This window comes from Mangifera indica, chromosome 17, assembly GCF_011075055.1.
Source record: "Mangifera indica cultivar Alphonso chromosome 17, CATAS_Mindica_2.1, whole genome shotgun sequence".
Classification (NCBI taxonomy): domain Eukaryota; kingdom Viridiplantae; phylum Streptophyta; class Magnoliopsida; order Sapindales; family Anacardiaceae; genus Mangifera; species Mangifera indica.
The window spans coordinates 1884542-1912174 of record NC_058153.1 but is presented as its reverse complement, the minus strand read 5'-3'; the positions used below and the strand labels follow the sequence as shown (position 1 = coordinate 1912174).

At 32.3% G+C, this 27633-nt stretch overlaps 2 protein-coding genes across 4 annotated transcripts; both read left to right on the top strand.

Annotated features, from left to right (window-relative positions):
- Positions 1–8852: 8852 nt before the first annotated feature.
- LOC123200314 (histone deacetylase 2-like) lies at positions 8853–14461 on the top strand. Of its 3 annotated transcripts, none has more exons than XM_044615461.1 (14): positions 8853–9125; positions 9226–9281; positions 9750–9867; positions 11013–11075; positions 11400–11468; positions 11548–11714; positions 11808–11872; positions 11950–11996; positions 12226–12270; positions 12356–12406; positions 12911–12997; positions 13287–13374; positions 13874–13985; positions 14266–14461. In XM_044615461.1, the coding sequence occupies exons 1-13, from the start codon at positions 8859–8861 to the stop codon at positions 13963–13965; spliced, it is 1215 nt and encodes a 404-aa protein (XP_044471396.1). In that variant the 5' UTR covers positions 8853–8858; the 3' UTR covers positions 13966–13985; positions 14266–14461. The 3 variants fall into 3 exon arrangements, with proteins under 3 accessions (XP_044471396.1, XP_044471397.1, XP_044471395.1); XM_044615462.1 differs by having other exon boundaries at positions 14247–14461; XM_044615460.1 differs by having other exon boundaries at positions 13874–14304.
- Positions 14462–15772: 1311 nt separating this feature from the next.
- Positions 15773–26752, top strand: LOC123200724 (K(+) efflux antiporter 6). The gene is made up of 20 exons (XM_044616074.1): positions 15773–16179; positions 16990–17033; positions 17299–17357; positions 17513–17591; positions 17674–17735; positions 17821–17896; positions 18012–18086; positions 18627–18698; positions 18785–18868; positions 22161–22229; positions 22321–22398; positions 22545–22633; positions 23488–23584; positions 23713–23766; positions 24497–24592; positions 25178–25366; positions 25457–25534; positions 25754–25798; positions 26081–26170; positions 26283–26752. The coding sequence occupies exons 1-20, from the start codon at positions 15972–15974 to the stop codon at positions 26376–26378; spliced, it is 1740 nt and encodes a 579-aa protein (XP_044472009.1). The 5' UTR covers positions 15773–15971; the 3' UTR covers positions 26379–26752.
- The last annotated feature ends 881 nt before the right edge of the window (positions 26753–27633 follow it).

The following is a 27633-nucleotide window of genomic DNA, read 5'->3' as shown; positions in this document are numbered from 1 at the left end:
CAAAAATTAACTAATTTTGAATCGCACTAAAAATACTAATTAATCAAACTAAATTTCGGTTAACTGGTTTTTGAAGTGAATTTTAAGGAATTATTATATTTTATTATTTTTATAATTTTTTAAAAATATGTTTAATATTTATTAATATTTTATTTAATTTTTTTAAAAATAATTTGATTCGATTAATCAATTTAAAAAATTAGACAGAGTGATAATTAAATTAAAAAATCAATTTTTTATACTATTAAATTAATATTCCAACTAATTTTTCAAATAACATACTTTTTTGTTTAATTCAATTTAATTGCGGGATGGTTTTAAACACCCGTAATGATGATGTTTAATAGGCGTGAACTGATTTTTTTATAGTCAAAATGAATGGGTTAAATGAGATTTTACTATGCACATGACTAATATTTCATAACGGATGTAATGTTTTTTTTTACTTTGTTTTACCATGCGTTAACACCTCATTATATGTTTTTCACTCGGTCTCAAGTCATAATAAGCGTGAAATCTACATAAAATTTACAGTGAAATATGTTTTGAGGTTTTTCTTAATATTTTACTAGGTGTAAATGTTTAAGAAAGTTATTTAATTATTTATGATACGAATCATAGGAGAACTACACTTCAAAAGTTAGTTATTAAGATGGGAGAGTCCAAAATCATATAAACTTAATACTAGTTATTCATACTTTCTAATATGGGATCTGAGTCTCATACCTTATATTTGAGATCTTAACATACCACTACGCTCTGCAGTCTAATGTGGGATCCGAATTTCATACCTTATATTTGGGATCCTAACATACCACTACACTTCGCAACCCCGACGTCCACGCGGTGCTAGCCTCGGGGGAATACTGCAATGCTAGCATCAGCCTCTGCATCGCACGATTACAACTGAGAGACATGGTGATAACTCTGATACCAAATAATATAAACCTTAGGAGAACTACACCTCAAAAGCTAGCTATTGAGATGGAAGAGTTCAAACTCATATAAATCTCATACTAGTTGTTCATACTTTCCAATATAGAATTCAAGTCTCATACCTTATACTTGAGATTCTAACAATCTAATAATATTATATATATAATTTTATATATAAATAATAATATATTATCATATGAACAAATATTATTTTATTTTTATTTTTTAATTATTTAATCATATAATAATACATTATTATTTATATATAAAATTATATCATTTCACTTTTAATTATTTTTACTGGGCCCATTCAAGTCCTGCTAAATGTGATTTCTTACATGAAGATGTGATTTTGGGATTTTAGTAAACCTTTTTTTAGATATTTTTTGTAATACGAGTTAGAATTTGATAAATTTCATTTTAAATAATAATTTAAAAAAAAAAATCGACATCGAGACATGAGAAGAAAAACGCCTGTGCTGCAGTGTGCCTTCCTTTACAATAAATTATATTAATTAATTTCCCTTTCGATTTTATTTGAGGGCCAAAACGCTTATTCTCACCCGATGTGTAATAAAATCTCAAATCTCATTATCTAATTTTTAAAAACTCAACACTCATCTTTAATTTAGAAAATTAATAATTTTTCTCAAAATTAAGTTAAAATTAAAGATAAAATTATCATTTAATAATAATATTTAAAGTTTATATTATTTTACTTTCTTGATTTGAAAAATTAATAATTTTCTCTAAAATTAAGTTTTAAAAAGTAATATTTTCCCCCAATCTAAGGTTTTCAATTTTGTCGACGAATTTTTGACCAACAATGGCCAATCTATCTCCCTCTCGGTGTTGTCTCTCCCCTTGGTGCTCAATATCAAACTGATAACGTTTGGATTTGACAAAATTCAGACAAAAATTTTCAACCCTTTATTTAGATTTTCTCAAATTCAGACATCATTGATCTGATATTGAACACACACACATAGAGAGAGAGATCAGTCATCATTGGCTAAAAATTTATCGATAAAATTAAAAACCCTAAATAGAGAAAAAATGTCATTTTTTAAAAATTAATTTTAAGAAAAATTACTATTTTTTTAAATTAAGAAGATAAAATAATATAATATTTAAATATTATTATTAAAGGGTGATTTGGCTTTTAATCCTAATTTAATTTTAAGAAAAAAAATTATTAATTTTTTAAATTATGTGTGGGTGTTAGATTTTTAAAAATTAAAAAATAAGAATTTAGAATTTTAACATGCCGTCGGTGGGAGAAAGCCTTTTGGCCCTTACTTAAAATAGGAAAATTGCCTTACCAAATAGAAAAATATTTTTACTGAGAGACTCATGGATCAACTAGCAAACCTAGGAGCATCATTTCGTTTAAAGAAAGGTTAATGAAAGTGATATTTTATTATCTGTAATAATAAAGACAAGCTTTCGGGGTAACTTAAGATAAAAAATAGGGAAATTATATTAAATGTCTATTTTACCCTTTTATTAAGCAAAAATATTTATTTTTCCTATTCCTAAGAAAAATTGCTTATTTTTTTCTATTTTTAAGCAAAAATACCCTAATTTTTTTTAAATACTAAAATTACTCTTCACCATATCTATATAAACTCTCTTACATTCACTCTCATTATATACACTTCTTATATCATTTAAACAGTCACTCTCACTCTTATTTTTATTTAATATCAATTACTACGGGTTTATTCGGAAGGAAAAAGTTCATGTTTCTAAATTCAAATTGAAAAAAATCAATTTGTGAAAAAAAATATCTATATGAATTTTAACTCAAAACTTAATTTTATTTGTTAAATCTAGTTTGTATGTCATGTAAAGAGGGCATTTAAATATTTGATAATAATTTAATGGTTACATGAAATGTTAGAAAAATATAGAGGGTATTTTGACGATATTACTCAATATATAAAGGATTTAAATAATATGTTAAGAATAAATAGATATATTGAAATACCTTATAATATCAATAATAAAAAAATCATTTGAAAATCTGAAAAAACAGATCTGAATTTCGAAAACTACACGTCCAAATAGCTTAGAAATAAGAAAACTAAAAAATCGATCTAAAATTTCATAATTATATCGTAAAATGTGTCTCAAAAAACACAAAACTAAAGAGACAAATGTCAAATTTGAAAACTATATATCAAAAAAGTCTAATCCGTTCACAAATAAGTTCAAAATTATAAAAACCAAAAATCTTAAATTTGGTAAAATAAAAAAACTGCATAATACACACTGAAATAGTTTTATTTAGGCCTCCAAATTGTGTGCAACTAGCAAAGCTCGTTTCGAGCTCTATAACGACAACCAGCGTGGATGTCGTTATAGAGCTCGAAACGAGCTTAGCGTTAATATATTACAAGCCCCGTAACTCCTCCTAGATCAAAAGTTATGGTCATTCAAAGTCTATCTCTTACAAACCCTATAGTTAAAAAAAAATCAATTTCCACCCAACCCACGGTTTTCACGGTTCAGCGTAAAATTTTCCATGGACCCTCGTGGATCTCCCCCTCTTTTCTCTCCCCCTAAAATTTTGAAAATGCTAAATTCCCCCCCCCCCCCCCCCCACCCCAACTCACAAGCGCTCATGGGAGATTAACGTAGTGCTAATAGATCTAACTCATTTTTCAGCCAAATATCGTCATTTTAACCTCTAATTTTAACACAAATCAAATCTACATGTCCAATAACACAAAACCCCTCAAAAAATTTAAGCAAAACAATTAAGAATAAAAACATTTTATGTATTGTTCAAAATCGAAATTCTAAACATTTAAACCTCAAAATCTCTCTCAAATTTCAATACTCCTAATGATAAATTGATTCAAATAAGAAGTGAGATGATGTACTATTCTTATTTGTCATTTTTTATTCTCGAAAAATTGACAAAAAAACCAAAACCCGTTACGCCCGTGGGAGACCTGTGAGATATCTGAATTTTTCCTTAAATTTAAACAGTAAATCAGTAGGAAATGTGGGGTTTATGTATAAGGACAGTTCATTTCTTAAATTGAGGATATTTTTACTTAATCTTTAGAGTTTTAGATATTTTCATTAAACACCTTTTAGTTATGGGTGTTCATTATAGTTTCCCTAAAAAATAAGGCAAGCTTTCGGAGTAACCTAAGAGAAGAATTTGCGTGTACGATGTAACCATTATATTGAGTGCAGTCTAATCCAATCCTTTATTTTCGCCTTGGCAGGATTTGTTTGTTTTCCAAATGAATGATTTATCTCAGGATGAATCATTTGTCTTCCAATGGTAAAAGACGAACGTATTAGAAGAGTCGGGAAGAAATGGATGGATGATGAGAGCCAATCATCCACCGAAATAGAGATATAAATTTCAGTCAATTATTTATATACATAACATTATTTTTAATTATTTAATTATATAATAATATATTATTAATTATTATAAAATTATATATAATAATACTCTTAATCATTTTAAAATTATTATAATAATATAAAAATAATTAAATTTATCATATTAATATTTAATTTTAAAAGTCAGTTAATGTGAAAATATTATTTTAAAAGTTGAAGAAAGAAAAGGGTTGATAATACGTTTCTTTTTTTTTTTTTATAGTTTATTACATGATTATCACTGCCAACATCGTGCCAATTCGGACGAACTGACGTACGAGTCAAAAAGGTACATTGTACTTGTAATAATTGTACACAGGAAGAATCAAAACATTCAAACATACGAAAGCAAAACAACTAAAAATAGAAATATTTTATGTATTATTTAAAATCGAAATCTTAAATATTTAAACCTTAAAATTTTCTTCAAATCTCAATACTCTTAACAATAAATTAATTCAAATAATAAGTGAGATGATGTACTATCTTTATTTTTCATTTTCAGTTGTTGAAAAATATGAAAAATTAACGAAAAAGACCAAAACCCGTTGCGCCCGTGGGAGACCTATGAGAGATCCGGATTTTTCTCTGAATTTGAACAATAAATCCATGGGAAATATGAGATTTATGTATAAAGGTAGTTCAATTATTTCCTAAATTGAGGATATTTTTTCTTAATCCTTAGCGTTTTAGATAATTTCATTTAACACCCTTTAGTTTTGGGTATTTATTAAATTTCCCTAAAAAAATAAGGCCAAAAGACCATTTTCCACCCAAGGTATGCTTTTTTTCCAAATTCCCCCCCCCCCCCCCCGACCGTTAACTTTGAAAAACTCATTTACTTATTCATGAGCTGTTAAAAAAAAGTCAGGTTGATGGATTCAAGGGCAAAATCATCATTTTATCTGTAATATTAAAAATAAACTTAATTAAATTTTATTTTTACCCCCAAACCCTAAAACCTAACAATTTTCCCCTAACTCAAGTTTTCAAAAACAACATTTTCCCCCTTAGGGTTTCCAAACTTTTAGATTGAATTTTTCGACAACCACCAACGATCTCCAGGAGATGTCTTTTCCTCTCCGACATCTCCTCTTTCTGACCGTGCGACGTCTTTCCCTCCTAGGCGTCATCTTCATCGACGACGATGTCATACAACGTTGGAAGATGTACGACTGGAAGGAGGGGTCGTCAGAGAGGGAGAGTGGGTGCTTAAAGATCGTCGGCCGTCACTGGAAAAATTGGATCTGAAGGTTTAGAAACCCTAGGGGGAAAATACAGTTTTTGAAAACTTGAGTTGGGAGAAATTGTTAGTTTTTAGAGTTTGGGGGGGGGGGGGAAATGATATGACTAACCGACTCAGTTAATTTTAACAGCCCATTGGTAGGTAAATGGACTTTTCAAAGTTAAGGGGGGGGGGGGGGGGATTTGGAAAAAAAGCATACCTTGGGTGGGAAATAGTGCTTTGGCCAAAAAATAAAGGCAAGGTTTCGGAGTAACCTAAGAGAAGAATTTGCGTGTACGATGTAACCATTATATTGAGTGCAGTCCAATCCAATCCTTCATTTTCGCCATGAAGACTATTTATTGGCAGGATTTGTTTGTTTTCCAAATGAATGATTTATCTCAGGATGAATGGTAAAAGACGAACGTATTAAAAGAGTCGGGAAGAATGGATGGATGGTAAGAGCCAATCATCCACCGAAATAGAGGTATAAATTTGAGTCAATTATTTATATACATAATATTATTTTTAATTATTTAATTATATAATAATATATTATTAATTATTATAAAATTATATATAACAATACTCTTAATCATTTTAAAATTATTATAATAATATAAAAATAATTAAATTTATCATATTAATATTTAATTTTAAAAGTCAGTTAATGTGAAAATATTATTTTAAAAGTTGAAGAAAGAAAAGCGTGATAATACATCAATTTTTTTTTTTTTAATAGTTTATTACATGATTACCACTGCCAACATCGTGCCAATTGGGACGAACTGACGTACGAGTCAAAAAGGCACATTGTACACAGGAAGAATCTCAATATTGAATATCTCAATCAATCAATTAATTAAAACTTACGTACAAGAAATTACTAGCCATAGTCATGCAATGATTTAAAAACATGATGATACTTTTGATAATTTACTAAGTTCCAAAATATTATAAATTACTTATAAATATTTTTATTTCTTATATATATATTTTTTAAATGATAATTTAAATTTAAGTTTTCTATTTTTTTATAACTAACAAAAAAAAAATTCAATAAAAATGAAGAAGAAAATAAAAATGAGACACATGTATCCTTTTTTAGGCTTGCTCTTTCCCTACTCTTGTCTTTTTTTGATTTGATCCTCATCCCGCCCTCGTTCTTTTATATTATTATATTTATTTAAAATATTAATATATTTTTATAATTTTATATTTTTTATATTTTTATCATATATATTAAGATAGTTAATATATATTATACATGACATTTAAAATTGTGGGTTCATTTCACTTTTAATTTATTTTATTGTTTAATATATTTATATTGTGTTTATAAAATATAAAAATGAGATTTTTCTTTACAGTTAAGAGATAAAAAATATTTATCATTCCCTTAATAGGAACGAGTCAACGATAGATTTTTATTTTTCCACGATATGTTTATGAAATTCTGTCATTAATGCTGGAAAAATCTAGTTTGCCTAACCATTATGTTTTGTCTATCCATTTTAATTTCAATTCCACCATTATTGAAGCTGAAATATAACCATTACAGGAACCTTATTTGATACAAAACATCATAAGGCATTGGAAATTATTACTAAAAATATCTGTTGGTTAATAATCGCGTCATTTTATCATTCAATTTACTCATCATTATCATGCTCCCTGCTCTTCAAAGACGTGGTCCAGATGATTACTTTCTTGATATTACTATTCACGGTCCCTACTTTACTACAGTAACGGATACCGTTACCCCACGGTTACCCAAATCCAGTGTTCTTAGGCCCATAAAGAAACTTATTATGGGCCTATGAACACTGGATTTTGGTTACTGCAACCTTACCCAGTACCCCGTATAAATCCACTCAAACTAATGCAAATACAAATACAAATACAAATAGTTATACGATACGATACAGAAAGAAAATGATATATATTATAAGATATATCTAATTAATATAATATATTAGATGTATTGTATAAAATGATATACTTTATCGATACAAATTAATACACTTTTTTTTAAATGATAATATAATAAAAGTATATATGAAAAATTTTAAATTTTTAAGGGTGTTTGTGATATTTTTTAAAATGATGATGTGTCAATTATAATTTTTATTATTTAAAAGTTCTATTATACGATACAATATAATATTCAGTGCATGATAAGAAAATTTTGATTTTTGACATATGATACGATATGCAGTTCGACTACCATTATACAATTTAAACTCTAAAGAATTTTAAACAAATTCGTAACTTAATTCACCAAGCATTAAAACTATATATATCTATTTTTAAGTACACAAATGTGTGTATATGTGTATCTATATATACATACATATATATAATGTGTCATCATATAATTAAATGATTTTAAATTAATGATAAAATAATATTTTATTATATGATGATATATCAAATATATAACTATTTGTATACACAAAAGTACGACACATAGTATTACTATTTACAAAAAACAATTATAAAATCTATAACTTTCTTTCGTAAACAAAAAAAACAAACATTCAACTATAAACCCAAAATTAAGTGCATTAACATGATATTTTTATCACAAATATGTATAATGAATCAAATAAAGAATCACAACTAACTTTTTTTCTTGTTTTAATGAAGAATTGAGATTTGAATATTAGAAAACGAACCTAACAAGCACAATAAAAAAGGATAATAGCTTTGAAGAGAGATGACAAAGAAGAATAAATCTAAAGATAAAGAGGATAAATGAGAAACACATTTTCTACGATTTAAAAGGTGAATGAGATAAGTTTTCAAATAAATTTGTTGATAAAAAATTGTGTCAAAAAATGGGATGAATTTTCTAAAATGATAGACAATAGACTAAAAATTTGATTTATATACGAGGGTATTTTTGATAATCTATAATATGTTGGCTTTATTAGTTTAATTCTTTAACTTATTGACTAATTTCATAAATTATAAGAATAGTTATTTTAAATAATTACCATAAACTATGGATGTTATTGGTATTTTCTATAGTTAGGGTGGCAAAGCGATATTTATGAAGCTATATGGGGTGCATTGTTGTTAACCGCAAAACTATTAACCGACAAAGATATCACGCCTTTATTTTATTTGTCAGTCGATTGGAGGATTCCCACGCTACTTAGCAGCGCTTTTAAACAACTCCAGTGAAGGCGCCAAGTGGCAGTCCCAACAGCCGTAAGATCAACGAATCTCAACCCACGTTCCACTGCGCCACCTTTTTAATTGCACTTATATATACGTTCCACGAATGTCATGGCTCTTACTTAGACAATTCCCCATGAAGAAGCAGCAATTCATACCGGTCGTCGTCGAGTTAACTCAGAAACTCAGTAAACCCATTTTTTATATTCTACTGGCATTCGCCACCGTCAAGGTATCTCATTCTCTTTATCGCTACTTGCATAATCCTACAATGGCATCGTCTTCTTTAACCTCAACTGCAACTGATGCTGAAAGTCTCCGGCGAAACCGAATTCTCTCCAGCAAGCTCTACTTCGATGTTCCTCCCTCCAAGGTAACCTAACACTGACGTTTTTCTATTTATGAACTTATATGTGCTGTTAAATTTCGGTTTGGACTGATAAATTTTTAATGTTTCAACTTTCAACGAATAGGTCCCAATAATTTACTCGCCCGCCTACAATATTTCGTTTCTTGGATTGGAGAAGCTGTAAGAAGCTCTGACTTATTTTTCTTTCAGTTTTTGTGATTTTGTTTTTGTATTATTATTATTAGATTGTTAGAGCGGATTAGAGAAAGAAATGTGAAAAGAGTATAATCAATTTGAATTACAGAAGAGTATAAATTAATTTGGTTAACTAGCTTTATACATAGGCAGCAGTACGTTGTTCGGTTCGAATGGTGTCTAGGCGTGACAGCTGCCTAATGGCTAATTGTAGGCCATTTAAGTCATTCCCAGATTTTAGCTTTGGACTTATTTGTTTTGACCGTATTCTAGCCCAAGATGAAATTCGCTTCATTATTGCTCAATGTCAAACCATTTGGACTGTTCATAACAGGACTTTTTGCCAATCATGGATAATGTAAAATATATAATTCTATTAAATTTGGTGGGTTGTGGACCGACTTTGAGTTGATAATTGACTGTTTTCTTGACTTGTACATGCAATTAATGAAGGCACCCATTTGATTCTTCCAAATGGGGTAGCATATGCCGCTTCCTCAATTTGAGTGGTGTTTTGGACAAAACTCGGATTGTTGAGCCAATTAAAGCTTCAAAAGAGGATCTCCTTGTGGTAATTTCTATAGCATTGATGAATTCTTGCTTTCCTTTCTGTTTTGTTCTATTAAGACATGCAGTGAAACACGACTATAAAGTTGATATGGAAGTATTTACCTAAGTAAGTTAACATTGAGCCTTGATTTCAAGTGGTTCAGATGGCAACATTGACTTGCAACAGATTATTAACTGTGGGAGTCTGTCGATCCATAATTTTTGCCATAGTGTATTTCTACTTTTGTGTCAAGCTAAACTTGACTTAATTATTTTTGAATGGAGCTGGAGCGGTTCGAGTATTTACTCAAGCTTGTTGTTTCTCAATTTGGCAAGCTCGTGAGTTCACGACTCAGTTCAAATACAATATTAATAAATCCTAAAAAGTTTAAAATCTTATACTTACACTCTTAAAATCTAGCATTTAACCCCATTAAACTTTTATATCTTAGCATACCAAATTTTGTTCGGTCCCCTCAACTTTTAAAATTTATACATACAACCCAAAATTGGACTTTGAATTAGGGGATAATTATGAAATATAAAAGTTATGTGGTTTAATTGTAGTTTTTTGAGTAGAGCTCGAGTCAGCAACTCCCAAGCTCAAGTCTTTCATAAATCCAATTGAGCCAAGCTCAAACCTAAAAATACTTGGCTCGATTGCTGTTTTAGTCAGTGGTGGTGATAATTTCAAAGGAAAATTTTCTTAACAGCATATTGTGAAGGGTAATGCTGGTAAAAAATGCCGTGCTTAACTTGGTCTTCTGTAGCAAGGGCTTACTACAGCTGTTATTTTTAGTTTTAACTATTGTATAATTTAGAGATGCAGCTCCCCTTCATCAGACGTTGCTTTTTTTTCTTTTTTTAAAGGAAAAAGAGATTAATAAGAAGGGAGTTTTTGAATTCTTCTTGTGAATTCATTATCTTGATACACTTGGCATCTTTTAATGCTTGAAATAACTTTTCTGAGAGAGAACCTACTCAATTCTTCAAATATGGTGATAATGTTTTATTCTGAACCAACAGACACTTTTACATCCTATCGAACTAAGTTATGGTATTGCAATTTGCACGAGATGGACAAATGACTACAGAACAATTAAGTGCTTACTTACCAAAAAAACTTTATGAAAATATATTTAAAACTTATTGTTTATATGCAATCAGGTGCACACAGAATCATATCTGGATAGTCTAAAGAGCAGTCTACATGTTGCCATGATATTAGAGGTAATGCATAATGGCTAGATTTGCAGCTAATCTTTACTTCATTATTGTTTTCTTTAAGATTATGGTTTATATTAATCTTATTAAGCAAGTAGATATGTGGGTGCACAATTCGATATAAATTCATGAAATGCTAAGAACGAGGTGAGTGGTCATGCCATTCAATAGGACTATAGTTATAATTGTTTTATCTAATTGAGCAATCATGCTCACAATCATAATGTACATGGTGCTTCGGGCTTAATTAAATAGTTTAGCGTGGGATTAAACAGTTTCATATCTTGTGAACAAGATATTTTACTAATGTAACGTGCTACCCTTGTATAGGTCCCTCCTGTTGCACTACTTCCCAATTGTCTTCTGCAGATGAAGGTTCTTAATCCATTCCGCAAGCAGGTGAACCATCATCTGTCCTGAAATTTATTCTCGGTTTCTTTTTTGAATTAGACTATGCTGATTGTAAGATTAACTGCAGGTGGGTGGGACCATATTGGCAGGCAAGCTTGCAAGAGAGCGGGGATGGGCTATCAATATTGGAGGAGGGTTCCATCACAGTTCTGCTAATAAAGGAGGTGGATTTTGTGCTTATGCAGACATTTCTCTTTGCATACATTATGCCTTCGTTAAGTTAAATATATCAAGGTATTAATACTTTCAGCTCAGATGACATAAATGCACTGTTGCAATTTGAACTTGGGAACTTAGATCTCAGTTGACAATTACCCTCAAATGCAGGGTCATGATAATTGATCTTGATGTTCATCAAGGAAATGGTCACGAAAAGGACTTTTCTGATGACAGTAGGTCACTTATTTTTCCTGGTGGTGCTTTTATTTTACTTTCTTTGGAATCTCAAAGATGACATTTGTTCTAATAGGGCGAGTTTATATTCTGGACATGTACAACCCGGGAATATATCCATTTGTAAGTTGCATGCTCCTAATATAAAACTACTGATTCTTTGCATCCAGTTGCTATTTTTTACGTCCTGCAGATTATTGGGATTTAATCCTTCATTTATCTTTCTCACAACTTATTTGCTGCTTTTTATCCATGTTTTAATGTCATACAAGAGTATGGCATTAATTGTTTCTTTTAAGTAAAGATTCTTATCGCTCTTCTTTTCCTCTGGTTCTTGTAATTTCACTATTAGGATCATGGGGCGAGGAAGCGCATAGATCAGAAGGTTGAAGTAGTGGTAAGCCCTGCGATCTAATTTTGAAAGTGAATCATATCTGTTTTGTTCTCCTCTAATAATTGTTTGTTTTCCTAAATTTGAGCAGACTGGGACAACGACAGATGAGTACCTAAAGAAATTAGACGATGCACTTGAGGTATAAATGGCTTTTGCTTTCAACATTTTCTCCCAGATTCTGTCAATTTTGACGAAAATAAGCTTTTGGTTGTGTCTCCTTTAGGGGCTTTTTACAGACCAGTGTAATGCTGTCTTTCTCTTTCCCTCCAATAATATTGCGTTATATGTACGCATGGCTTTGACATTCATGCATTGGTCAAATATGCTGTTTGGAATGTAACCACTTGGTGTTCACAGTTTTGACTGGCATGTGTCTTGCCTTTCTTTCTTTCTTTTTTTTTTGGGTACCTCCAAGGCTTAAAATTTTGTGATTTTGTTTGCATCTCTTTGGTCTTCTTTACAAATAGTTCTGCGTTTGTTCAAGTTCACAGTTAAATGGCAAGAAAAATAGCATTTTGTTTCTGGACAAAGAGAATATTTAAGTTGTAACTGATTATAGTGTTAATACTGCAAGAAAGACTTGGAAAAAAGAAAATCTCTTCTGGAGTTCTGTGCATTGACATTATTGATTTATTTATTTTAGGTTGCTGGACGTATGTTTGATCCTGAGTTAGTGGTTTACAATGCTGGTACTGATGTCTTGGATGGGGATCCACTGGGCGAGATAAAGGTAAATTTGGTTGTTGGATACTGAAACTATATGAAGCAAATTTATTGAGCTCAAAGTGTGGGCTCAGTATGAGACTCAGAGGTGTATCATTTGACAGTTCATCATAGAGTGGTGTTGAACGTACATTTCCAAGATATTATTCTTTTTCCAATCTAATGCTAATTAAACAATGGTTATAATTGCCGCAAAGAATGAACCAAGGTGTTCTCTGTGATGTCAGTTACCTACATTCTGTGTGAGTTCCCGCCAATATGATAATTAATTACAAGTTTTGCTTATGCTGCTGCAGATTAGTCCTGAGGGGATCGCTGCTAGAGATGAGAAGGTTTTCAGATTTGCTCGCTCGAGAAACATTCCTATTGTCATGCTCACATCAGGTCATCTGATTTTAAACTTGGATATTTGATAAATTATATGTTTCTCTGTTCGCTCGTGTTAATTCTATATATGAATATGTGAATTTTTGCTTGCATTCTTAGCCAGTGTTGAGGAACTGGCTTTTTTCAGCTGAAAAATCAACTCGTAATTCCCATGTTATTGTGCCTTGTGGCATGTCAATTTGATCAACCTAGTGTTAGGCCTTCGGATCATTTTGCACTGAGACTCACAATGGAATTGGTGATAATTTCGCACTGGATCATTAAAATTCTGAGAATTTCACTGTGAAATTTTACCTGCTCATAGTAAATGGATAGACAAGAACGCTGCAAACTGGCTATGTTTGTTCTATTGGATAGTTAGGGCTTTTACCTTTGAAATTATTGCATACAACTTCCTTCCACAGCTCAGAATGATCTATAAGATGTTTCTGATAAATTTTTCTAGAAATCATCTGTGGTTGTGGTTAGAACTCGGTGTTTCAATGTTTCATTTCAGGTGGCTATATGAAGTCCAGTGCCAGAGTTATAGCAGATTCGGTGATAAATCTCTCAAGAAAAGGCCTTATAGATACTGGAAGTCCCCAGTAAAGCCATAAATGCCATTAAAGGTCATTTCCCTTTGCCTTATGGATCATATTCATACAAGGAAATGCTTCGTATTTGCTTTCTTAATAAAACTATGTGTATTTATAATAAGTATCAAATTTAGTACCAATAATGATATATCATCACGTGATTTAGTGATTTAAAATTAATAATAAAATAATATTTAATCATATGATAATACATTACTAATTATAACTACACATAGTATTTCCTTGTTTAATTATGGTATAAATCTGAAGCGAATTTGTCTTAAACTTCTACAGTAATTATGTCTGTATATAGGGGGATTTAACAGAGGCAAAGTATGAAAGACACCACAGCGAAAAGGAGCAGTATATTCATATATAATACTGTACTAAATCTATGATGTACGAATTGTGGTATATGCCTACATGCTCGCTCGTTTATTGTTTTCTTTAATTCTGAGACGGTCTGTCGGAAAATAAAAAATGATAATAATTGAATTATGGCCAAAGCACTTATTCCTCCAAAAGTTTGATAGGTTCTCAGATTAATATCTATTAATTGTTAAATTAGTTAATATTATTTATTTTTTAAATTTAAAAAATTAATATATTTTTTTAAATTAAATTTTGAAATATTACTTTTTAAATTTTTTTCATGTCTTCCTCATTTTTTTTCGATATCATCTTCAAACAGAGTTGTAATACTACTCTTGGCTATTTCAATACAACCGAAACATTAAAAAATTTTCTTATATTATCGTTATATTACTTCGGTTTTATTACACGCATACATTCAACTTACATACAATTCTAAGGTACTTTTCGTATAATGTTAATTAAGTGGTTAGGTGGTATATCATCTCACATCAACATTGATTAATTAAAAAAAAAATTTAATTTTTTTCTTTATCAAATTGTATTTTAATATCATAATATTAAAATGCTTACCAAAGTACTCTATATTGATGTATACGTATATGATTGTGTAATGAGTAGCGTCGGTTAGAAAATACGAATCTTTGTAGCAGGGGGAAGCCGGCGCATTTAAAATTGGATGTTGAAATTTTTTCAATTTTTATATTTTATTACTATTATTACCAGAATTAATGTAATAAAAAAGGAGGGCCAAAGGACTGCTTCCCACCCAAGCTATGCGGCAATCTCAAGTTTCTCCCTTTTAATTTTAAAAATTTTAAATACCCAACTATAAGCAGTTAAATTTAACAAAACCTTAACTCCTTAAAATTTTATTTTTTTCTCCCCTCACCATTAAAAACTAACTATTTCTCTCTAAACCAAGTTTTGAAAAATAGCATTTCTCTCATAGGATTTAGTTTTCAATCTTTGACGTCAAATTCAGTGTTATTACTGATGACAAAGCTTTTTCAATGCACAACTATGCTCTAATGGCCTTTTTTCTCTCCTGTAGAAGGTCGATCGGCCTAGATCTAATTTCGTCTTTGCCTGGACGAAGCTCTTCAATTTTTTAGGCAAAGATGATGTCAAATCTGGGTCGATCAGTTTTTCAGAGGAAAGAACAGAGGTTGTTGGAGCATGGTGGTGCTTTGAAAAAGTTTCGTCGTCGGTGATGGTATTGAATTTGGCAGCAAATATTGAAAACTAAACTTTAAGGAATGTTATTTTTCAAAACTTGAATTAGGGGAAAATAATTAGTTTTTAGGGGTTAGAGGAAAATTTGGATTAAATTTTAATTTATTTTTAATATTCTAGATAAAATGATGATTTTGTTCTTTAAACTATTAATTTTAACCGTTTATGAGTAGGTATTTGAAATTTTCAAAGTTGAAGGAGGAAACTTGGCAATGTAGCATTCCTCGGGTGGGAAATAGTCATTTGGCCAAAAAGGAGTGCTGGTTGACCCCAAATTCTGGTCACTTCTTCTTCCTCTTTACAATCTCTCTTTTCAACTTCCGTTTCTCTCTCTTTCCAGTTTCCGCTACTTCCATTGTTAGCATCGACAGCGGCATATCTAATCCTACTGCGCCGTTGTATCCCCTTGCAATGTTCTCAAGATCGCTGTCTTCTCTCTTGCTCTGCTTCTGCTTAGTTTCAGTCTCGCTCGCTGCTGAACTCACTGACACGGATCAGCTTCCTCTGACTGAATTGAACGACACCGTTTCTAATATTTCGGTGCCTAAACCTGATAGTTTTGCTGACATGATAGATCGAGCCCTCGAGAAAGAGTTCACTGAGAATGAACAGACTGAAGGTTTCTTACTCTAATCTTTGCTTTACTTCATTTAGTAGTCAAGTCTGTTTAATTTGCATGGTTACTTTTCTGTGGAACCTTTGCTTTGTTTGTTTGCCGACAAAAGCAGCAAATTGGGAAGGTATTATAATTTCTTTTCAACTGGCTTAAGAGACCTATTTTTAGGTTATATTTTAGAAACAAAAGAGAAATCTAGAACTGGGAAACTTTGGATCTTATTAGTTTTGGGACGGATTTTGTCTCATATATTTCGATCGTGAAATTGGAAATAGAGGTAGTCTTCTTCAGAAAAAATTCGAAAATGCTAAAAGCTTAAAATTATTTGCCAGTCAAAGCTTTGAGAGTTTTATTCTATGTATAGATTTAGTGATAAATTAATTTATTGCGTCTGGGTAATTTTTGTGCATGTTAATAGGATATGATATCTATTTTCAAAGTCAGTTTCCCGTCTTATCCTACCTTGATTCGTTGGCTTACATCTTGTTGCTACTAGGGTTTAAGGTTGGTAATCCCCTGATTATTGATGTTGCAATGTCTAAATTCCTGCTGCTTGAAATATAATTAGAGGTTCAGTAGAAAAGCTTGCGTAAGTGTTATCTCTTGTTGATTCCTCAATTAAGAGGAAACTCTTGGATATCAATTTTTGGTCAATTGAAATTTACCAACCTTCGAGATTTTTTCTTTTTGTTTGTGGGGTGCTCCTCTGCGGTCTAATAGTTTTTTTATTATTAGTATTTATGTAACCTTGAGTTGCTATATTCTTTGCTTTTTTTACCCCACAATACATAATTCACACTTATTTTTTTGCAGCAAATGATGCTGGAAGCTTTAACAACAGTGTAGCTGGACAGCAGGTTGGTGGCATTGTGTACTTTTGGGTTTTTAATTGTTCTTTAAAGAACTGTGTTTATTAGGATGTTTAACTGTAGGTTTTATGGTTCTTCTTAATTGCAACAACAGTTCATATTGTGTTATTATTTACTTATATATCTGTATAGCTCTCTATGATGATTTATTGCCTGAAAAGATAGCATTCTTTTCTGAGATTCTTTTTCTAGGACATATTTTGGCTTGTAGCATTTGCTTAATGTATATTCTTTACATTGTTGTGTTGATCAGGCAGTTTTAGAAACTGTAGCAAGAGTTAAGCCGAAGAAAAATGACACAAAAGAGGAAAAGTATATGCTTCTATCTTTTGTCAAAGTATATTTAATGTCTAAACTCCAATAGTTTGCATTTTTCATTAGACTAATGAGCATTCATCTCTATGATACATTCTGCTTCACTGATTGAAAGTTTCAGAATTCTTACACTTCTTTTTTCATCATTTTAGATCATTTAAACTTCATGATGTTTTTAATCTGGATAATGATAATGGCGCTGAAGAGACACCAACACTAATAGATCGCAAGGTAGCAAGTCTGTTTTAAAAATTCAATCTGTTGATCATTATAATATAATTATGAATACAAACTAACTGTAATTTGTTTCCAGGATAATGTTTTCATTATATCTAATTTTAAATCTAAATATCCAGTGCTGCAGCTAGATTTAAGGTAAGCTTGCTATATCGTTTTGTCAGAATCTATTTTCCTGACCTAAGTTGTAAGCTGATCAAACGTTTCTGCTCACTTTTGTTAGGCTGATATCAGATTTGGTGGTCGTAATTGTGTCGGCAACATGTGGTGGCATCGCATTTGCATGTGCTGGGCAGCCGGTCTGATTAAATTGACATAAGCTGAATAGATCATACACTTTTATTTTAGAATCTGTTTGAAGGTCTCTGCATATAGATTGCCTGACAGAATAGTTAACCTTGCTAATATATACAGGTGATAACGGGATATTTACTAGCCGGTTCTGTTATTGGGCCTGGAGGGTTTAGCTTTGTTAGTGAAATGGTGCAAGTATGTTACTTCTTTTAATTAACAATCTCTCTGTTATGCTTCTTAAATATCATTTCCTCTCAATTATATTTTGATGATCCTTTTCCTTGGTATTAGATGATTCTTCTGGAATAATGATGAACCAATTTATATGGAATAATTTTTTTCATCTAACAGTCATGTCAATGTAATTTATTTTCATTATCTTTTCAGAACTTAATTAAAGTCTTGAGACATTTTAGCCTCTAGTATTGCAATTTAAAAGTTTTAACAATCCACAATTTTTGCAATTTTTTTGAATGCCCTTGGCTTTTTCCTAACATCACTTTTATAAATAATTTCTGGTATTGGATAGGAATTATAGTAATCAACTGTCACATGATTGACCTTTTTTGTATAAACTGTTAGCTGCCGAAGATACCATTCCGCAACATATTTTGAGAGGATTTCTTTTTCTCTGTACTTATTCGCTTGATTGTGTGTTGGGTTTTCCTATTAAGATTACATATTAATGAAATTACCTACATGTGCTATTATCTCCACTTGAATTTATTCATGCAGGTTGAAACAGTGGCTCAATTTGGTGTTATTTTTCTTCTTTTTGCTTTGGGTCTAGAGTTCTCTACCACAAAGGTTTATGCTCTTTCATTTTTTTTTTTTGAAGTATTTCTATTTTTTTGCCAGCATTCTGGTTTAAATTTTATTTTTCATAATTGTAGCTTCGAGCTGTTAGAGCAGTTGCTGTTGTGGGAGGTCTGCTTCAAATTTTCTTATTTATGTTCTTGTGTGCGATTACAGCCTTGGTATGTTCGTTTTTTCTTACTAAATTTTGGTGTAAATTGCTGAGTGTTGATGTTCTTTTTACCTGTTAATGGATTATTTTGAATTACAAATAAAATAATGAGAAAAAAAAAAAACTAGTATATATAAGGAAGGCTGTAGAGAATCTTACTAATGTGACTAACTTGGGACTTAACTGTGTAGGCTTGATTAAATCTCCTCAGCTTCCTCACCTGCTTTTTTGATTGTTTAGTATGGGTTATGCTGACTTTTCATTAATGGAATAAGGCTGCCGTGTTACTTCAGTGACAAGTAATCAATGATGGTATCATATAATTTAAGAGGGAATCATATTTTTTGTTACATATATTTCTGGAGGCAAAGTAGTATGATATTGGTCAAACTCTGGTCCAAAGGCAGGTCCTGCTTTTATTGTTTTTCTCTGAAGGTGCATTCTGTATACTGTTAGGAACCCAGCTCTTATTCAACCCAAACACAAAATCAAAACACAAAAAAACATAATAAACTAAAATATTTCATTACTAAAAACATTACAAGATAAACCGAACAATTCGAGGAGTTCGGGACCTCCCATTTTCCGGCCATTCGAGGCGCCGGAGACCTCCCATTTTCCGGCCATTCGAGGCGCCGGAGACCTCCCTAAATCAGCCAAAGTGGCTGCCCTCAAACCCAAACCCTAATAATTTTCTTTCCTTCTTTTAAAACTCAAACACATATTTATAAAAGAAATACGCCATTGGATTGGGGACAAGTGTCCAAATCCTAACATTTCCCTCCCCTTCAAAATCATCTTGTCCTCAAGATGAGTTTATGTTTTTTTTTTTTTTTACAGCTGTCTCTTTTTTTTTTAAATATTTTGTTTTTCTCTCTCCTCTGCTTCTTTACTTTTCTTTTCTTCTTTCCAACGCCCAATTCTCTTCCTTTTCTCTTCCCAATAAACCTACCCACTGCCTCCACCTTTTTTCTATTTCTTTATTTTTTTATTTCTCTCTCCTTTCTCTTTCCTTCTTCTTTCCTTCTCCTTGTCTTTTTCTTTTCTTCTTTCTTCTCCTTCATTCTTGTTTCTTCTTCCATCTGTCTTCTGTTTTTTTTTTTTCTTTTTCGCTTCCGTCGGTGTTTCATTTTCTTCTGCTTCTTCTTCTTCTTCTTCTTCTATTTTCGTTTTCCTCTTCTTCTCATTTTGCGCTTTCGAACTCATTTCTCCCTGTGATGATTTTTCTTCAAGTCAGCCTCCTCCATGAACATTTTCCGGCGACTCATCACTTTTCCGACCATCATCTATCTTCTCCGTTGGATCGAACGTGCTCTGATACCATTTGTTAGGAACTCAGCTCTTATTCAACCCAAACACAAAATCAAAACACAAAAAAACATAATAAACTAAAATATTTCATTACTAAAAACATTACAAGATAAACCGAACAATTCGAGGAGTTCGGGACCTCCCATTTTCCGGCCATTCAAGGTGCCGGAGACCTCCCTAAATCAGCCAAAGTGGCTGCCCTCAAACCCAAACCCTAATAATTTTCTTCCCTTCTTTTAAAACTCAAACATATATTTATAAAATAAATGCGCTATTGGATTGGGGACAAGTGTCCCAATCCTAACATTATTTTCCGGCCATTCGAGGCGCCGGAGACCTCCCATTTTTCGGCCATTTGAGGCGCCGGAGACCTCCCTAAATCAGCCAAAGTGACTGCCCTCAAACCCAAACCCTAATAATTTTCTTCCCTTCTTTTAAAACTCAAACATATATTTATAAAAGAAATGCGCCATTGGATTGGGGACAAGTGTCCCATCCAATGGCGCATTTCTTTTATAAATATATGTTTGAGTTTTAAAAGAAGGGAAGAAAATTATTAGGGTTTGGGTTTGAGGGCAGCCACTTTGGCTGATTTAGGGAGGTCTCCGGAGCCTAGTGGCTGCCCTCAAACCCAAACCCAAACCCTAATAATTTTCTTCCCTTCTTTTAAAACTCAAACATATATTTATAAAAGAAATGCGTCATTGGATTGGGGACAAGTGTCCCATCCAATGGCGCATTTATTTTATAAATATATGTTTGAGTTTTAAAAGAAGGAAAGAAAATTATTAGGGTTTGGGTTTGAGGGCAGCCACTTTGGCTGATTTAGGGAGGTCTCCGGAGCCTCGAATGGCCGGAAAATGGGAGGTCTCCGGCGCCTCGAATGGCCGGAAAATGGGAGGTCTCCGGCGCCTCGAATGGCCGGAAAATGGGAGGTCCCGAACTCCTCGAATTGTTCGGTTTATCTTGTAATGTTTTTAGTAATGAAATATTTTAGTTTATTATGTTTTTTTGTGTTTGGGTTGAATAAGAGCTGGGTTCCTAACAAATGGTATCAGAGCGCGTTCGATCCAACGGAGAAGATAGATGATGGTCGGAAAGGTGATGAGTCGCCGGAAAATGTTCATGGAGGAGGCTGACTTGAAGAAAAATCATCACAGGGAGAAATGAGTTCGAAAGCGCAAAATGAGAAGAAGAGGAAAACGAAAATAGAAGAAGAAGCAGAAGAAAATGAAACGCCGACGGAAGCGGAAAAGAAAAAAAAAAAACAGAAGACAGAAGGAAGAAGAAACAAGAACGAAGGAGAAGAAAGAAAAAAAAGACAAGGAGAAGGAGAGAGAAATAAAGAAATAGAAAAAAGGTGGAGGCAGTGGGTAGGTTTATTGGGAAGAGAATTGGGCGTTGGAAAGAAGAAAAGTAAAGAAGCAGAGGAGAGAGAAAAAAAATATATATTTAAAAAAAAAAAGAGAGTTGTAAAAAAAAAAAAAAAAACATAAACTCATCTTGAGGACAAGATGATTTTGAAGGGGAGGGAAATGTTAGGATTGGGACACTTGTCCCCAATCCAATGGCGCATTTCTTTTATAAATATATATTTGAGTTTTAAAAGAAGGGAAGAAAATTATTAGGGTTTGGGTTTGAGGGCAGCCACTTTGGCTGATTTAGGGAGGTCTCCGGCGCCTCGAATGGCCGAAAAATGGGAGGTCCCGAACTCCTCGAATTGTTCGGTTTATCTTGTAATGTTTTTAATAATGAAATATTTTAGTTTATTATGTTTTTTTGTGTTTGGGTTGAATAAGAGCTGGGTTCCTAACATATACATCCTGACCTTAAACCTCTTTGAGTTTGCTCATGTGGCTAAGGCGCACTTTCTGTGGTTATTAATAGAGCTAGGTTCTCATGCTGCCGTCATTTTGTCATGTATTCTTTTCTAAATGTAGACTATGTTTCTCATTCTCAATGCTGCAGTCCTGATTGGATGCTATTTGCAGTTATTTGGTGTTAAACCTTCAGAGGGAGTATTTGTGGGTGCACTTCTTTCAATGTCTTCTACAGCAGTGGTAAAATGTCACATGATACACCTGCATGCGCTTTCTACTCTTATAGATCTTTATTGGTATGCAGTGCTTTAATTCACCATTTGGACCACAGGTTTTAAAGTTTCTGATGGAAAAGAATTCTACTAATGCTCTTCATGGGCAAGTCACAATCGGCACACTTATTCTGCAGGTATTAATTTGCTTTCTCTCAGCCTGTTCAATTCCATTGCATTTTTTAAGTGCTCCATTTATGTTTTCTGGTGCACATTTTATGAATTCATGTTGTTACTTTATTTTTTGTCACTCTGGGGTGTTGAGAAGTTTCTGAATTTCCAGGATTGTGCTGTGGGCGTGCTGTTTGCATTGCTTCCAGTTCTGGGTGGGACTTCTGGTGTTCTTCAGGGAATGATATCCATAACCAAACTGTAAGATGGAAACTTGTCAAAAATTGCCTGTTTCTGGTCTCATTTTATTTATTTCCTGAATTTATTTCACACAAGTTCATCAATGAGTCTATATCAATTTCCATTTTCTATGCTGTATAAACTCTCCAGCTAGTTGCAGGTATCAATATTTCGCCCTGCTTAGCTAAAAAAAAAAAATCAATATTTCGTCTTATTAGAACTGGACTGTGAGGCTGCTTTTTCACTTTGATTTGAGGCTTTGATCTAATAGAACAAGGAAATTACTTTGAAGTTCAAATTATCTGAAATTTATTGAATTAATTTTTCCTGCCCCATTTTCCTACAAGGATTTTTCCCAATCATTGTATTAACTATGTTAAAAAGTTAATTTCTTATCAAAATTGCACAGATAATTTCATCATTTATCTTAGATTTTCTTTTTTTCTCTTTTCTGTTACCTGCAATATGAAGTCTGGACATTGTATTATGTCATGGATAATTATGTGGCATAAATGTAAAGTTGTTTGCCAGTCTTTACTTGTATGTTTAACTTCCACATGACTGTTGAAGACCACGAAACATCAGCCTCATGTTGAGGAGATTGCATCTGTAATGAAGGCTCAGGATGGACTTGTCAACTTGACTGATCCCCAAAGTACACATAGCCTTATATAATTAACACTCAAGAAATAAAGCATTATATCAAGGTTTCCAAGCCCAACAAAAAGCTATATAATTACGAAGCATAGCAGAATTACAAATTCCATATATGTTGGGATAAAAGATGGGACGTATGTGTGTTTTATTTGTGCTTTATAGGTGTAAGTATCTAACTTGTCTGTAATTTAGGACTAACTAGTTGTCCTTTTGACCAGGTTGGTTGTGTTGATTGCATTTTTAGCTTTTTTGTCAATATTGTCTCGAACTTGTGTCCCTTGGTTTCTAAAGCTGATGATAAGCCTATCGTCACAGGTACAGATTTTTATTTAAAGTAGAATCCACCAACTCTTCTTGCTTTTTAATTGACAATCATATATATTTGTGATAGAGTAGATGGCTCTACATTGCTCTATCTAATGACCTCAATCTTATTTGTGCAGACCAATGAACTCTATCAATTGGCATCAGTTGCATTCTGCTTGCTTTTTGCCTGGGTTTGTTTCACTTACTAATTCTTGATCTATCTAGAATAAGTAATTTACTTTAGCATGCAGAATAATCATATTTGTCTACTCACATGTTTTGCTTGGTTGATACCTCAATTCTTTTACTTTGTGAATAGAGAAAACATTATATATATATAAATTAACATCTGAGTGTAAATTCAATTTCAATTTTTTTACTTCTGGAATAACATTAGTGAAGATCTTTAGATGAGAGTGTTTGCTTTGTGATTGCAAAAACCTAGCTTTGTTCTGTAGAGTTCAAATATTTCTTTGATAGTTTTCATTAAAATATTGCAATGATGATTTTTTTTTTTCTAATTAAATGGTATATATGTTGACAATTTTAAGTGTCTGTCTGTATTGTAACGAGACATTGTGTGGTTATTGAAACTTGAGTTTGGTCATGAAGAATAAAATACTACACTATTGGTGTATCCATCTTGGGGGAAAGCATTTAATTTGGCCAGTTTTGACTCTTGATCATTGGTTATTTTTGAATGTTTTTATAGTTGTTCTATCGTTTCTTGAAAAGATCCCAAGAATCCTGTCTTTACATTCTCCTAACCATACTTTGGACAGACCATCACCATTCTATGGTCCCAAATGCACATAACGAACTTGATAGGTTCTTGGATAATATCAAGCTATCAACATGAGTGAAATCATTCAAATTGCTTCTTAGTGGTACCGTCATCTAAATTGATTTGTGTGATTTCAGTGTAGTGATAAGCTAGGACTTAGTCTGGAACTGGGGTCTTTTGCTGCTGGAGTAATGATATCAACAACTGATCTTGCTCAACATACACTAGAACAAGTAAGATTACACGTATTTTTCTATTATGTCCTAATAAATTTCCATGCTTTAGTTATGCCTGGATATGTATGCATGCATTTGTATTGTTATTCTGTTGCCAAGAATTGCTATGTTCCTTGTATGCTTTCAACTGTGCCATGACCACAACAGAAATTTTTTGTTGGGCTTTGTTTAATTATGCTGGATTCTATGCATAATGGGGACTCTTTGCAGAAAACAAGCTACAAGAGTAAGACAATATTATTGATTCCTGCTAGAATCTGTTCAGAATTTACTGGGAGTAGAAACTTGTAGTTCTTCACGTGGTTGTTTCTAGGGTTTCACAAAGAATTATGATTTAGAGTTCATCTGACAGGCTATTTCTCTTTTATTCTCTTCAATTAGTTTTAGTTCTTATAGAGCAAATGGAAATGTTGAAATTAAAAAGTTTATGTAGTCTCCAACTTTTAATCCTTGCATATATAATGTGCAATATGTTGTTCACTGTTTATTGTTTCCTTTCATGTTGAGGCTCCTGATATGCAAAATTTGACACATTAGTTTATCCCTCTGTGTACACCCAATTGAAGTTTTAGATATGTGCAGATTGAACCTATTCGCAACCTTTTTGCTGCTCTCTTCCTTGCCAGCATTGGGATGCTGATCCACGTTCATTTTCTTTGGAATCATATTGACATATTAGTAGCCTCTGTCATATTAGTGATCATCATAAAGACAGCTATAGTCACCACAGTAGTCAAGGGATTTGGTTACAACAACAAGACTGCTGTTCTTGTAAGATATTATGTGATGGCTTAATGTTTGTTTACTATCTTTTTGAGTAATTCGGTACTTGAAGAGACCTGATTTGGTGTTCACGTGTAGGCTGGAATGTCTCTGGCACAGATAGGGGAATTTGCATTTGTTCTCCTTAGCCGTGCTTCTAATCTGCATCTGGTTGAGGTTAGTACTATAATACACATTTAGTCATGACAGTGCTTAAGCAGAAAAAAACATCCATTGCATAAAACTTTTGTTATTTAAATGGTTTTGTATATTCTTTACATTTTAGCAATTGAGGTCCTTAATAATGTATGTCAGATCTTTTGACTCGTAGCTTTTAGCAGGAAATTATGTGAAACTATCTGAGCTACTATAGAGCTAACTTTTAACCATTTCCAGGGGAAGTTGTACCTGCTGCTTCTTGGGACAACAGCTCTGAGCCTGGTATGACAATCACTTAATAATGTTCAAGGATTTAATCAGAATTTTGTAGAATGTATGCATGCTAATTTCATATAATTTTACATTGGATTTTCATCCTCCCCAATGCATATGAGTGATTGTCAGTGAACAAAGTGTTATCCTGACATTATGAAAGGTTTGATTGTCTAACTTAATATAAATGACAAATTCGTGCTTGCAAAATGTATGGGAATTGAAAAATATTGTTTGTGGAGCAATAATTCCTTCAGGTTATGAGTCAGTTGCAAACATTAATCATTGCAGGTGACGACTCCTCTGCTTTTCAAGTTAATTCCTTCTATTGTACATCTTGGGTTGCTGTTACGATGGTTCTCCCCTGACAGTACTGTTGAGGTAATCGCCACTCGGAAATGAATATTCTGGGCATCATGTCTATGTATTTTGTGTTATTCTAAACTTTTACATTGTTATCGTTTTTAAAGCTGAATCTGGTTTTGACTCCCAGATCGGATTTAAAGGAGAAAACCTTCGCTCAGAAAGTGGGAAGCAGCGAATGATCCTCCTTCCCATTCCAACACTGGAAGAATCCCATGATTCATGAAATTGAACAGTGTATATGAAGTGGAAAGGGAACTGGTAGATTTACTTGAAAAGTTTTTCACACTCAAGCTACCAAAGTGCAAAGAGGAGATAATTGACATGGTATTTGTTTACATAAAGCTCTGGCAGATTCAGATTCAGATGTCAATCAACTCAAATTGGGCATCCAAAATGGAAGATAAAGAAAAGGAAGAGGTAATCTAACCAATGAGAGCACTTACTAATTTTCATCAACTTGGTAAATGATTCTTTCTTACTGTTTACCCTTATTTTTTTCATTGTATCATATTTGTTTCCAGTCCAGCTTGTAATTCTGAATGAATCTTCATATTTGATAGTTATTCTTTGGTAAGCGTAAGCAGTTTTATTTCGAAATATCGAATCTGTTTCTCGTTTCATCATTAGAAGAAGATGATTCATCTCCGAATTCAATAGGCCTTTAAATTTGTTGAAGACTGGGTGTAGTGTAGGTAGGAAGAAAATTGGGGAGAAGACATTCTAAGATTAGTTGGTAGGTAAGTCATCTATGTTTGAGTTTTTCCTGTTGCTTTAATTAGGATGATCAATTGTAGATTAAGACATGTTAGGTATTTCCTTAAACTAAAATAATTATTTGCTTAATGTTGTTGACAACTGCATGCACCCTGTGATACTTGTGTAATAGGCCAACAACAGTTCTTGGCAGTGGGATTAATTCTGAGATGGATGAAAGATGAGGATTAAGTACCAATTAATAATTTAGATTAACAATTAACACAGCTAATATACTTAATCAATTATTGATTATCAGCAGGAATATTAAGATATTATGGGGAAAATTATTTAATCTCTACAGCCAGAGAAGACAAATCAACTAAATTCAATACTGAATTTGCCTTTAAATAATTCTCAACACCAACAACAGATACACGGTGAAATCTTCATAGATTTGGATTCAAATTGAGTTGAATTCAAGTTTGGGCAAACTTGAGTTTGGTTCAGTGTGAGGGAAGTCGAGTTTGAAATTGAGTTTAATGAATGTTTTTGCCTTGTTCAAGCTTAACTTGCAGGTTAGTTAAACTTGAGTTTTCTTTTTTGTTAATCAGGAATTCACTTAGATTGGTCGGGTAAATAAATTTTAGAAAACAGTAATCAAACCTATAAATATGGCAAAGTTTCAAATTCGGACTTTTTACCTGAAAATTCTAGGGTTCAACGGTTTTGCCGTTCAACGCATATTTCTAAGTTGAAGTGAATAAACCAAGATAGAAGTCCCC